Source organism: Pelodiscus sinensis, chromosome 3 (genome assembly GCF_049634645.1).
Source record: "Pelodiscus sinensis isolate JC-2024 chromosome 3, ASM4963464v1, whole genome shotgun sequence".
Classification (NCBI taxonomy): domain Eukaryota; kingdom Metazoa; phylum Chordata; order Testudines; family Trionychidae; genus Pelodiscus; species Pelodiscus sinensis.
This window is the reverse complement of record NC_134713.1, coordinates 194,889,454-194,904,032: the sequence shown is the minus strand read 5'-3', so window position 1 is coordinate 194,904,032 and position 14,579 is coordinate 194,889,454. Positions and strand designations below refer to the sequence as shown.

The 14,579-nt window shown below is 39.3% G+C and overlaps 1 protein-coding gene across 5 annotated transcripts in view; it reads right to left on the bottom strand.

Moving 5' to 3' along the window:
• The window catches only part of CFAP61 (cilia and flagella associated protein 61), a 200,512-nt gene that overhangs the window by 138,121 nt on the left and 47,812 nt on the right, over positions 1–14,579 (bottom strand). For all 5 annotated transcript variants that reach the window (XM_075925780.1, XM_075925784.1, XM_075925782.1 and 2 more), the window contains 5 exons: positions 13,594–13,633; positions 12,241–12,380; positions 3,951–4,077; positions 3,483–3,560; positions 1,102–1,308 (listed from right to left, as the gene is read on the bottom strand). In XM_075925780.1, coding sequence (XP_075781895.1) covers positions 1,102–1,308; positions 3,483–3,560; positions 3,951–4,077; positions 12,241–12,380; positions 13,594–13,633 — 592 coding nt within the window. The remainder of the gene's footprint in view (positions 1–1,101; positions 1,309–3,482; positions 3,561–3,950; positions 4,078–12,240; positions 12,381–13,593; positions 13,634–14,579) is intronic.

Below are 14,579 nucleotides of genomic sequence, written 5' to 3'. Positions count from 1 at the left end.
GATGTATGTTGATAGTGTTCTAACATGCTGTGTACTAACTGGCAGTGTGGAACTTGCCACATTGCACTAAAAGTATCCTATAGTGTGTTTTGATTTACTGTATTTTGAAATGGGAATAGGTCAATGTGAAGTAGGGAACTGTGAGTGCACAGTAGAATGGTCTACATGGCCATAAACAACATACTAGTGTTACATCCTAGTTTGCTTTCTGTCTAGACAGGCCCCATGCTAGAAAAGAAAAGGAGATTTAGTGTAAAATTTTCAAATGTGTCTAAGTTACCTACAAGCCTAAGTCCTATTTTCAAAAGTGACTGAGACGCCAAAGTGCCACGGACTTTCAGTGACTGCCTATGTCTACACTGAGTGCCCTGAGCTCTGACTACTGAGATGTGAATAGCAGTTTGCATCCAAGTGCAATATGAACGTTTTATATCATGACATTTTAAAATACGCCATGTAACTGATGAGCAAGTCACTTAAGGGTACACAAGCTGCATTAGCATTTCAATGAATATATCATGTCATATTCCCTAGTTGATACACAACATGAGCAAACTGTTCTTCACCTATGCTTTCATGCAGAGACAAAACGTAGAGCCTATTTGGCTATTTGAACATTGTGTCCAGGTGAGGCAAGGGCAATGGGGTATTACTAATCTGTCCTAGAGCAGTTACATTGGACGTGAGTAGTGAATGGGTAGAGCTTTGGCTACTGCTGACGAATACATCGTGGAAGCTGAGGGGAAAGTAATGGTATAGACAAAAATTAATCTACCTCTCCCACTGAAGCAAGTGGGGTGGTAGACAGCAAATCATTTCTACCTGAGGCATGATTCCCACATTGAGGAAGCACATTAAATGTGTTGCCCCAAATACAGGGCTTGCAGCAAAGCCACAATCCAGCCATGCCACATGTCACCCATCAACACAAATGGAGATTGTATGGTCAGAGTAGAATAAAGTGTTGTTTGCAACATTTCTGAAGACATTTCTCTATACCAAACACCCACCATATATGCAGTAATCAATCCAACAAACAAAGGAAAATAAAAGTCAGGTTGTATGATATTTAATAGAAGCACTACCAACTTTTTCCTTTACCTTGCCCTCCACAGGCTGTGGATAAATAGGGTAGTAGAGGCAAGACTTATAAGATAAGCGAAGGATCTCTTTCAGAAAATGTTTGGTATAGTGATGGAATATGGGATTTAGAGCAAAGTGGTACAGATGGCCATGTTCCTCCCGCTGGTGATGACTGAAGTAAATAAAATCTTCAATGTTGTAATGTGAACGGATATATTCAATATCCTAGGAAACAAGACATTTTAAAATCAGTGATGATGAAAAAGTTGTGGTTTTGTGATAAAATGTGACAGCAAACTACATTTATTTTGACTAATGATGAAATCTGAGCATTCAAACAAGACCACCTGGAGAGTTATTCACTAGCAAAATGCAGTGCCTAAACAAGTGCTTCTTCACAATCTTTCCTTTGTATCAAAATGAATTTGGGTAACTCGTCATGCTTTATTTACTATAAGGAATGTATATCTGACACCAGCAGTAAAGCACAAACACCTGACATTTTTGACAGCTATTTACAAAGAAATATGTTTTCTATTTTGCAAGGTGTCAGGCAGATGGGCAGACTGCCTTCCACACAGTAAAAGCTGAGAAGGAGACTTTTTTTGGGAAAAAAAAAAATCTCTGGAAGGAGCCCAGTGCAGGTGTTCCTTCATCATCCTGTTCGGAGAGCTGGGGCTTCCACTAATTTAGCCACCTTACAGAGATCTCTGTTTTCAGAGATGGTTGGTCCTTACCTTGCTTGACAGGGTTTAAAAACGGAGTACAGTAATTCCTCATTTAACATGTTTTCGTGATAGCACAATTTTTCTTTTAGGGAACATTTTTTGAATTACACAACCGTCCCCAGAATAACACGATTTCCCCAGCTGGCCCATTGCCGGCAGCTGCGTGGGGCTTCCCCTGCCTCCTTGCAAAGTGGCGGAAGGTTCACCGCTTGCTGTGCCATTCCCCGCTGACTCCCCCTCGCCAGACGCCTTGCCCCCTCTCCTCCACCTCTGCTTGCAGGCCGGTGGCTGGGTTTCCCCAGCCGGCCTGTTGCAGGGAGCCGCGCGGGGCCTCCCTCGCCTCCCTGCAAAGCAGCCATTCCCTGGCAACCTCACCTCACTGGATGCAGTGCGAGTCCCAGCAGACCCATCACAGAGGCATACTCCCAACTCAATCTCCCATCCCTTCCCTTCCCCAGAGCCAAACACCTCCCCTCTCTGCTGTAACCCAGTCCCCTTTCTCCCCCAACCTTATGTCCCAGTCCCAACAGACACCACCGCTTGAAACGCAACCCCCACCTTTTCCATTATTTTCAATGGGAAAATTGACCCCGCATAACACGTTTTCACTTAACACGATCCTTTTCTGAAACATCACTATAGTGTTAAATGAGGAATTACTGTATTACACATCTTTCAAAAAAGTTTTTCCCTTTTTAGCATCAGCAAAATGTCAGGAAAGTTTTAAATTTGCAGCAACTAACATAAAATGGAACCGGAAATATTCACTCTTTTCACTGCCCAATTACAGTTGACAGCTTTTCTGTCAGCTTTTAGCACCACCTGCCCCCTTTATCTATTTTTGAAAACAACATTAATTTATTTGAAGTTAGCTTCTGAGTAAAACACAGTATACACATTTATTGTGGAAAAAAACAGCCAGAAGAGTAGAAGTACCATTTTCAGAATGCTGGGACAAACTGCTCATTTTCTCTTTTGGAAAATATGGGCCAAAATACAGGTTTATAGTAACAGATTTAAAGGAGAATCAAGTCACTTGGGCTACATCTACACTGCAGTGCTATTTCAGGATACAGGAGGTACCTCAAAATAACTACTCCTTGTCTTTTGAGCGCACCCATTATTTTGAAATATAACGGGCTCGCTATTCCAATGTCCCTGTAAACCTCATTCCATGAGGAGTGAGGGGAGTTTCAGAATAGTGATGAATTTCGAACTAAGTGTTGTGGAGACAGCACCAAATTTCAAAATAAGCTAGTTTGAAATTGACTCAAAATAAGCTTCGCAATTTGTGTAGCTCAAGTTGCATAGCTTATTTCAAGCTACGAGTGCAGTGTAGATGCACCCATAGAGAGAAAGAATGGTTTTGTGGTTAGGGCTTTAGATTGGGATGCAGGAAATTTGGCCCTTAATTTCTCTCTGGGCCTCAGATCCCCATCTGTAAAAAATGGGTAATAAACCTTCCTTTCTGCTAGCCTTTATCTGTCTTTGTGTGGACTGTAAACTCTTTGGAGAATGGACTTTTACTGTGCGTAAGTACAGTGCTAACCACAACACCAAGATCTTTGCTGGGGCTATTGAAATTCAATAATAATGACATCAACATTGCACTGTGCAAACTCATGGCAGACATCATAAATGGGAAAATGGAAAAAAATTACAAAGATTTACCATTTCATTTTTAACAACAGAAATGCCAACTATCTGTCCCAAAACTTCTGCTACAAATGCCTGGACTGGCGTTCCATCCTGAAAGACAAACAATAATATGATCACTGACACAAGATCAGCAGTCTAAATTTGCTATTTGATTTAAGTATACATTTCAATAACATGCTAAAATTAAAACACTTTCCCTCCCCCCATGCATTCTGTGCACTGTTCTGTTACAGTCATCTTTCCCTAATATAGTGACCAGCCTGCATTAAGGTCTATATGGATGGCCCCTGTGCCCAAAGAGAGCCCTGCTGCCATAAGGAATATTGCCCTGATCTTTTTTCTCTGGAAGCCAATGGCCACTTTCCCATTGACTTCAATGGAATAGATTTGCACCCTAGGAAAAAAATATTTAATATTTGGCAGGTTTAACATTGAACACTGCAATTGACAACTAATGGTATGTCCGCAACAGGTACTCACTGGATCTCTGCGAGCCTGAAGGAAGACCTTTAAGTCATCCAGTATACTTTCATTGAAGTCAAGCGTTTTGATGAGCATTTCAACAGCAGGTGTATCACTAGTTGTTGCTGCTCTTACCTTAAATGATCTATTAGAGGAGATTATAAAAAAAAAAAAGAAAAGGAAAAGTTTGCCCTGCTGATCAACACAAGACTTCATTGACCAGTTCAATCAAGTCAATGCTTTTCACTAGTGCTGCCTCTACAGTTTATTAAATCATTTTCGAACCTGTGAATTCTCATTACATAATTTCCTTAAAATGTCCCATGTGGATCTGCATAATAGTTGACTGATGTTTTAAGTGCATTTGGACAAGCCTCACCATCTCACCTCCGCAAGCAGCACATACCCTTCTAGTGAATGAGGATGGTACCACCACAGGAAGGAAGCAAACAAAGAATCTTATAAAAAAGAAACTGACCAAAAAAGAAACATACACAGAGAGAAACAATCAGATGGAAACAGGAAAACAGAACAGAGATAGAAAAAGAATAGTAATAGAAAAAACAGAATAAAGAAAACATGCTGGAACACTGTACAAGAGAACCCTAGAGACATCAGTGCCACCCAAAAAAGTTTCCAACAGAGAAAGGCTAAGAACCACTGTGTTAGGCGTTGATCCTGAAAAACACCTCACTTGCTGTACTTTAAGCACGTGAGTAGGCTTACTGAAGTAAAAAGGTCTACCTATATGTTTGAAGTTAAGCACGCCTGTGTTTGCTTGAGTGAGGCCTTAGATTGTCAGCAATTATATGAGGAAAAGAAAAAAATTGTTTATTGCAATCCAAAAGGGGAGGGACTTTAAGGGTTAGTTTTCCTTTCAGTTTAAATGTTAAAGATCACTGGCCTTTTTACTGTAAATTTGTCAAACTGCATTAAGAGTTAAAGTAGATTCAGCTGGAACATTAAATCAAGTAGTGGGTGTGCATAAGAGATGAAAGTCTAGCAATGGGGAAGCAAGGGGGGATGTATAATAAAGTCAACGCAAGCAGAAAATAGGTTTTGAATTGGACTTTAAATGGAACCAGAAAGGGATGCTTCCGTCTTGTTGATAGCAACTACTGTGGCTAAGGGTGCAACACATTTCCCATTCCATCCTCCTGTTTCCATACACTACTCTCTCTCAAGGAGTACAGAGTTCCAGTGAAATATAGTAAAATTACAAGGCATAAAATGGAATGCAAAGGTAAATTCCACTCTTGCCTTCCTCAAAATGATCATTTTGTTTAATCACTGCAATGGCTCCAGTTATCAAGGTAGGCTTTGGTGTAGAGGTCAGTTTTACAATGCATGGTGAATATGACCAGAATAAATCACATTCTGATCTCCTTTGCTAGCTTGTTCCATAGCCTCCCAACACTGAAAATGTTTCCAATCCCTGACAACTTCCCTTTGGACCCTTCCACCATTGGGTTCCTGATAAGCACAGCAATCTAAGGATCAATAGGCAGATGCTACAGAAGCTTGTCCAAACCTAAGAAAATGTTTAAAGGAAAAGTCTATGAAGTGAACCTTGAAATGAAAAAGGAGTAGGGAGATCTAGTATGATGTGTTCACTGCAGTTTAGTCCCACACAGGCTGTGATGTGGTTTGAGTGGGCTTAACAGGCAGCCCTGGGTACAGGGAATGATAATAATCCATTCCTGAGTTTAATGCATTCATGGTTGCCATGCCCTTGTCCAATAGGAAGGTATGAAGACTTATCTGGAGGTGGAAAAAGTATTCCTGGCTGCTATTGCTACCATGTTCTCAAGGAACTTGGGACAGGTGAGAGTAATTTTTTGAAGCTTTTTACCGTTTTAATAATCAGGGAAAAGAAGGGATAGGTATGGCATACATACATACATACAGAGTTAACTAAGGGTATGTATAAACTGCATCCCTCTGTCGGCAGAGGGATGCAGATTAGGCAGGTTGACATTGCAAATGAGGTAGGGATTTAAATATCCTGCGCCTAATTTGCATAAAAATGGCCACCGCGTTTTGCCAACTCAGCACTTTGTCTGCAAAAAGCGGCAGTCTAGAGGGGGATCTGTCGAGAAAGAAAGCCTTTTTCGACATATCCCTTATGCCTCCTGCAAGAAGGTTTACAGCATCTGTCGAAAAAGGCTTTCTTTCTTGACAGATCCCCCTCTAGACTGCCACTTTTTGCTGACAAAGTGCTCAGTCGGCAAAACGCGGTGGCCATTTTTATGCAAATTAGGCACGGAATATTTAAATCCCTGCCTCATTTGCAATGTTGACCTGCCTAATCTGCATCTCTCTGCCGACAGAGGGATGCAGTCTAGACATACCCTAAATGGGCAGCTATTTGGTTATGGGAAGCAGAGGAGATGGAAAACTCATGAGGTTTAACAGTGTGGTACCTTGGAAACTCAGTAGCTCTCCATTTTGGAAGCTCTAGTCCCTTCATCTTGAGCTAGTCAGGTAACACTGGGGAAACTGACAGGTTGTTACATGTGCAACCCCATGAGCCCAGGAGGTGTTAGCTGTTCAATGATAAGTGTATATACAGTCTGGAGCTGATCAGCTGGCACAACGGATAAAATGAACACACCAGGGTTGACATCCTCTCCAACTCCAGTCAAAGACCTGGGATCATAGCGTCAGCTGGTGTCATTTGTCACTCCAATCTTTAATCACTTGAAGAGAGCTATAACAATTTATACCAGCTAAGAATCTGCCTTCTATTCCATATTACATGAGCTTCTGTAGACATCTACAGGAGAATGTCAGATCTGACTATCACAAATCCAAGTATTTCCCATAAGCAGGGCTCAAAAATATAAAATTTGACAGTTGCTGTAACTCCAGGAATTTACAGTAGAACTTACCAAATTCCAATTGTTAAGGTTTCTCACACAAAGTTAACTATACCCGATAACACATACCATGCCTATTTCCATTCCTTCTTTCCTAATTTTCAATTTAAACCTCTATGCATTAACATTTAAGTCATTAACACATCACAAATTAAAAAGTTGTGCAATATATCTAAGTTAACTTTGGGTGACAAACCGCTATGAAGAATAAATGTTAGTTATCATTTTTATTTAAAAATATATTGTCCTGAAATCTGAGATTTGTCTGGAAAATCGCAGACATAAATTTAAAACTCTTTCAACAAGACCACTTATTAACTCGAGGGATCTAACCATTAAACTACAAGACTATATTTCAAAACAAAAGTCATGCTTAACTCTCTTCTTGAACTACATATGGACCCTGAATTTTAACTCAGGCTATTTTTGCTGGCACATTTTTAGACACCTGGTTATTTGCAGGTGCAAATGGGGAGCCTGAGAGGCAGACCAGATAATGAAGCTAGGGAACCAATCCTACCCCCTAATCTTTGAGTCAGCTCTCTCTCCTTGGATTCCCAACTTCCCTGTTGAATCCTGCTTCTTGGCTTCTTTTACCTCAGATTTACACTAACATATTTAGTTGAGAAAATTAAGTCATTCGATGTCAAAGAGGTAACATTTGTATCTACAGTTAATTGCAGGAAGCAATTTTTTAGCATGGGTATAGAACATCTGCAAAAAAATGGAGTCTGTATTCAACAAGAAAGTCAGGTCCATTGTGAGTACAATAGATTAGAAAACACTATCCTGGGCCTATGTGTTCCCATTTCCCTCCCAGTACAGAATTAACCCATTCTAGAAGTCCAATTCCTCTGACTGCTCAAAGGCAGGATATTATTATTACTATTATGCTTTTTAGTGAAAATTGAAGAAGAGTATCCATTAAGCATTTCAGCCTTTGCTTTGTCATCTATTATTTGTTCTTCTTTCCTGTTAAGTAGCAGACCTACTCTTCCATTTGCCACCCTCTTGCTTTTTGTGTACCTAATACTTTTGCTTACTCCTTTTACTGTTTTTGATAATAATTACCTCATTTTGTGCCTGTGCTGTTCTTTTTCTGATTTTGCCCTTCAATGTCCCTACTTTCCCCCTTAACTGAACCCTATGGCTTCTCTTTTAATTGATTTTATGCAAGTCCCTTTCCAGCCACTGTATTTTTTAAGTGCATGGTGTAACTAGAATATATTAATAATTTGTTTTTCATATTTTGCCTTTAAATGACGGAGTGCTTGTTGTTGCACATGGAATGTTACATTTTTCAAAAATTTCCCACTACCCTAAAACATTTGCCCCCTTAGATTTTCTGATTATGGAACTTTATTCACAAGTTAATTTTGAGGTCTGACTTCAGAGATTCTTCAGAAGGGAAACTCTCCTCCAGAAATGCAGGAATTCTGAGCAAAGGTCACTATCACCCTAACCATTGTGCTTTCATTGAAATAGAAAGATGAGCCTTGGCTCATTGGTTAACCTTCACAGATATATGAAACCCCACAACACACACACACTGCTGCCTCTATAACAGAGGCAGCAATGGCACGGGGGGAGTGGGACAAGTGGGAGCTGGTGCTTGCAGGGAACTGGCTTTTAAGCAGGCTCCTCCTGAGTATTTGCTCTCGGGGAGCCACTTGCCTCCCCACGCTGCTGCCTCTGATACAGAGGCAGCAGTGCAGGGTGGAAGGCAGGCGAGAGCTGGTACACACGGGAGCCACCTTTTAATCCGGCTCTCCACGTGTATCAGCTCCTGCGGAGGTACCTGCCCGCCCGCCCGCCCCAGGCTGCTGCTTTCTTTCCCCCCAACTGTAAACATGTAACTGCTGAAAATTTCAGAGGTTACACGTTTTACTATTTTAACAACCTTACTTGAAATGCAAGTGATATATGCAGAACTGTAGAGACTTTTACAAAACCTTTAAGACAATTTAATTTTGGTCACCAATATCAAAAGGACATATGGCTCTCAATCTCACTGATGAATTACTCAAACAGCTGTGCCTAAGATTATCAGTAATTACTTTAATGACTTCTTAAATGGCCAAGTGGAAGATGAAATAGGTTCTTTACATACAGAGCTGGATTAAGACATTGAGGCCCCAAGCTGTGTTAAGTGTAAGAGGCCTCATACCATAAAAATGAATGTATTATTTTTATGGAAAGGATATTAAATGTATAAATATGAAAGCTTTATGTTCTCACATATGAAGAGAGATTGAAAAGACTGCTACGTCTTAGCCTAGAAAAGAGGAGACTAAGGGGGGACATGACAGACGTCTATACAATCATAACTGGTATGGAGAAAGTGAATAAGGAAAAGTTATTTACTTATTTCCATAACATAAGGACTAGGAGTCACCAAACGAAACTAATAGGTAGCAGGTTTAAAACAAAGAAAAGGAAGTACTTCACGCAATGCACAGTCAAACTGTGGAAGTCCTTGCCAGAGGATGTTGTAAAGTCCTAGACTTTCAAAGGGTTAAAAAAAGAACTAGATACTTTCACTGAGGATTGGTCCATCAATGGCTGTTAGCCAGGATGGATAGGAATAGTGTCCCTAACCTCTGCTTGTCAGAGGCTAAAATGGGCAATAGGACTGGGATCAATTGATGGTTATCTGTTCAGTTCATTCCCTCTGAGGGCACCTGACATTGGCCACTGTCCAAAGACAGGATACTGGGCTAGATGGACCTTTGGTCTGACCCAGTCTGGCTGTTCTTATGTTCAGGAAAACAAGAGAGGAAATATAGTTATTTTTATACCATGAATAAGGAAAATTATCCTTCTTTTCATATGAATAAATAAAAAAAACATTTGATTAATTATGTTAGGGAAATACAAATTTTATCCAGACTACATATAAAATAGATTTACATATTGTTTTTTCTAATTTTATGTTTCCTATGAAATAATTAATTTTTGGAATTTTTCTTTTGCTATTCTATAAAAATACAGTGAAGGTACCTGACACTGATGGAGGGAAGCCAACACAAATTTATCTTTCTCGAGATCCACTCAACCCAAGTCTACAAGACAACCACCTGCAAACTTAATCATGTGAAGCATGGATAGTGCACAAAGCAGAAAGAAGTGTACACACTAAAATATTCTATTCTATGTATGCACAGATCAAAAGAAGAAAGAATTCACTAACACTTAAGGAAACAAAAAAACAGGACTGAAGGCACCATGCATCTGAGAGTGCTGGACCATAAACAAAAGAGGACAGCCTTCCAGCTAATACCAGCAAAGGGGAATGCTATACATGATGTCCCAGGATTAGCCCCATACAAGTATGAGCCTGGCATCACTGCTTTATGACATTAGCACTGACCTTACAGTCTTCCCAGTTTTATCGGCAGTGAGATTCATAACTAAGGCATGGTCAGAATTTCACCAGTAGAAGCTTGCCAAACAAGCACTGCCTTAGGAGAAAAGTAAAAACAAAAACAAAAAACAAAAAAGGAGGGGAAAGAAGATGCTCTGTTTCTTTTCCTTATTTTCTTTTTTTCCCTTCTTTTTCCTTCTCTCACCCCATCCCCTATTTATTTTGAAACTGGATCTTTAATAACTCCATTCATCTGAGGAAGTGGGTTGTGCCCACAAAAGCTCATGATAACAACTACATGTTTTGTTAGTCTCTAAGTTGCTGCAAGACTAGTCGTTGTTTTTTTAAGTACTCTTTTGAGGAGTCTTTCAGGATCTTTCAAAATGGGGCAGTTCTGTTGAAAATGCCCCATCTAAACTGCCAGGTTTTTTTTCAAAAAGCCCCATTTCAAAAAAAAGCGGTGGCTGCCATTATGCAAATGAAGCGCAGGATATTTAAATCCCAGCTTCATTTGCACTTGAGACATCTAATTTACATCCCTCTGCTGACAGAGGGGCGTAGTTTAGACGTAGCCTTACAGACCAACTCAGCTACCCCTCTGAAGCTTTTGATTAAAGTATTAATGAGCCAGAAGGTAGAAAAACACAAACAGGAAGTTGGAATAAGAACCCTACAGCTCATGCAATCTGTAGTATGTCTTTCATAAAGTGCAGTGCCCCAAACCAGACATAATACTCCCACTGAGGTCCTACCAGAGCTGAGCAGAGTAACTGTCTCCTGGGTCTTACATACAATACTCCTATTAATACTCCCTTGAATGGGGTCTGCCCTTAGTGCAACAGCATCACACTGCTGACTCATATTAAATTTGTGATTTCACTATAAACCCCATATCCTTACCTGAAGTACTGCTGCATAGACAATTATTCCCCGTTTTGTAGTTATACATTTTATTTTTCCTTTTGAAGTGCAGTACTTTGCACTTTATTGAATTTCATCTGATTGATCTCAAATCAGTTCTCCAATATATCAAAGTCACTTTGAATTCTAATTCTGTCCTCCAAGGTTATAGAATCATAAAATAGTAAAAATGAAAGGAACCTCGAAAAGTCATCAAGTCGAGGCCCCTGCACTCATAGCAGGACACCATCTTGCAGCCTCTCCCAGCCTGGTGTCAGCCTCAGATGTTATAAGACCACTCTCCTCTCTATCATCCAGGTCATTAATTAAAATATTAAGTAGAATTGGACCCAGGATAGACCATTTCAAGCCCTCACTCGAAATGTCTTCCAGAATGACAGCAAACATAGATAACTACTCTATGGTCTTTCAAATAGGTGTACACCCACCAGATAAAAATTTAATCTAGATCACATTTCCCTAGTTTGCTTATGAGAATCTCATGTGAAACTCTGTCAAAGGCCTTAGTAATGTCCAGATATATTAGGTCTACTGCTTTCCCATTATCCACTCGGCTGGTTATCCTGCCAAAGAAGGATAATAGGCTGGTTTGCTTGCTCTGTGTCTGTTCCATTTTTATTACATGCTCAGTCTACAAATTAGATAATTCAGAGAATGTAATTCCTTTATGTCACTTTGTGCTACCATACCCCACAATAACAAGGGGGCTGTATCTTGACATCTCCTTGACCAAACAGCAACAAATTAACTCTATCCCATATCCCCATGAAGCACAGCAGTTTTCAAGAAAAATCAGAGTAAGAATGTGGATTTCAGAGCACTTTGAAAAAATTGGCTATTAAATTGTAAACTAATTTCAATGTTATCCATTGTGGTGCTACCATACCCCACTATAACTAATCTGAATCTTCAATGTAACAATTTCATGAAGCATTTTACTGAGCTTATTACTTTATAAGACATTTAATATGAATTTTTGCAAGCTAGTGAAGCTGGTTTGCTTATGCACTTATAGCTGTCTCCCTATTTGTGATTTCATTTAAGGAAAGTCATTAATTAATTATTTTTAAATTAAAATATAAAGTAACTTAGCCATGGTCTCTACTGCCCCTTTGTGTTAATATACTTATAGCAAAATCTTTACGTGAGCAGTCCTGCACGGTGAAACACATAGAGCTCATGATCAAGAGTGGAATTGCTGAATGGATCAACTCGAACAAAATTCTGGATCAGAAGGAATTCTGGCACGAGATGTGGCACTGTGATGATGCAAAAGTCTTTGTCCTGGAAAGATTGATAAAGAATACTCTATATCAGCTAATAAATCATGAGCAGATTATTAGTGATTTTAAAAAAACATTTTAAATGATTTCCAGCAAGACTTATGAAAAAACTGGCATATGTATGTAAAGCAATATTTAAAATGAATATAGTGCTGCAAGTATGATTCAAAAACACCTACTTTCTGTGGCACTCAGTCCCTCTTTAGTGGTGACTAGGCCACATAGAGAGGTTGATGAACTTTTGGCTACAAGTGCAACCAAACTTTTTAGCTGAGCCAGTAAGGACTCATGCTTTAAGAGCCAAAGGTCCCCTAAATACAACTTTTATTTTATTGGGGACACAATCTTGTCAGTTTCTTTTACTGTATCCATATGTCATTTCCCCACAGTGCTCTATACTGGAGGTTGTCAGGACCATGTTGAGGCATCACTCAAAGAGGACAGAGTTAAGATTGTGGGATGGAGGATTCTCTCTGTGGATTTATGGGTGCTTCTGGATTCAACAACCACCACTTGTCATCTTAAGTTTGCTACCTATTCTGCTATCAGGTCAGCTGCAAATTCTTTGACTTGAAACAGAGCCCCAGTTCCATTGCACATACAGAAATTACTTTCTATGACTCATCAAGATAGCTCAATCCACCTTGTAGATCCAACTTTGATCTTGAGTAATTTTTAAAATATTGGTTCTCAAAGAGATCAATCCCAAGAGAGTGATATCTCTCTGAGGTAGACCAGAGTCAAAATTTGAATCCTTCATACGCTCAAAAAAAATTATAGGAACTGTAAACATTGATGGTACTTGATATTTGGAGGGGAGGGGGCTGTATCTTGACATCTCTTTGACCAAACAGCAACAAATTAACTCTATCCCATATCCCCATGAAGCACAGCAGTTTTCAAGAAAAATCAGGGTAAGAATGTGGATTTCAGAGCACTTTGAAAAAATTGGCTATTACATTGTAAGCTAGTTTCAATGTTATCCATTGTGGTGCTACCACACCCCATAATAACAAGATTTCCTCACAGAGATTTCTTTTCCACAGGTTCCTAACTCTGGTGTGTGTGTGTGGGGGGGGGGGGGGGAGGGGGGAATGAGGAGTTCATGAAAAGAGGGGAAAATATAGCTTTGTATAAGCAATTTCATTTATTGCACCATTTTTATTCACTTTCAAAGAAAACTAGTTTCACCTTAAGATTTTACTTATACGTACTGGAAAGAGGTTGAAAACATACTGCAAGAAATCCAGTGACCTGCAATCAAGAGCAAACACTTTTAGGTGAATAAATAAAGGCATATTCAATATGCACTATATTTTTAAAAGATTTCTCCCCCAACCCTGTCCATCCAGGCAGAACTTATCCATACTTTCTAATCAGAAACTGCATCTAGTTCAGTACTAATCAATTTCAGAAGCTGTATGTTGCACTCCAATTGTCATTTTCTAGGGCTTAAGACAGTACTATAAGCAACAGTAAACTTTAAGATTTAAGTTTGTTGACTTAAGAGATGTCTACACTGTGAAAGGAAGAAATAAAAGTAAGATAGTTACTCAGAAGCACCCTGCAGACTTTTAGATTTTCCAGAATAGCATTAGTGCCTAATAAAATGATCTCCGGGAGGTACAAACAATAGTAGCAATGGACTAAGAGCTTTCCTTCATGCTCCAAAAGACATACTTGTTCCATTACCAGCCATTCAGTAGACATATCCAAAAAGACCCTATAAAACTAACAAGAACATCAATACTTTGAAAATTGTTCCTGTACATTTTCCTTCTTTTCATTTTTCATCTACTGTTTTGGAATAACTCCCCTTTCTTTTCCCCAATGAAAATTAAATGTAATGTTCAAGTTAAGTAAGATAACAGAAACTTAATTATTTTGTGCTATTTCTTCTATTTAAAGGAATATCAAAGTGAGCTAAATCGATCAAGAGTTACATGGTATTTTTATTTCTACTCTCTCAAAGGAGGAAAAAGTACTTATTTTAAATGCATTCAACACACACACAAAAGACTAACATCTTATCAGTAAACAACTGAAGTAAAGGACTTTCCTGTGATTTCAGTACCAATAAGAATAGAAAAAGTAATTGAGTCCACACAAGAGATCTACTTCCTTGACACTACTGTACAATTACATGACAGCCGCATTTCTATCACCTTATACTGGAAGCCTACCACCCGTTACACTTACT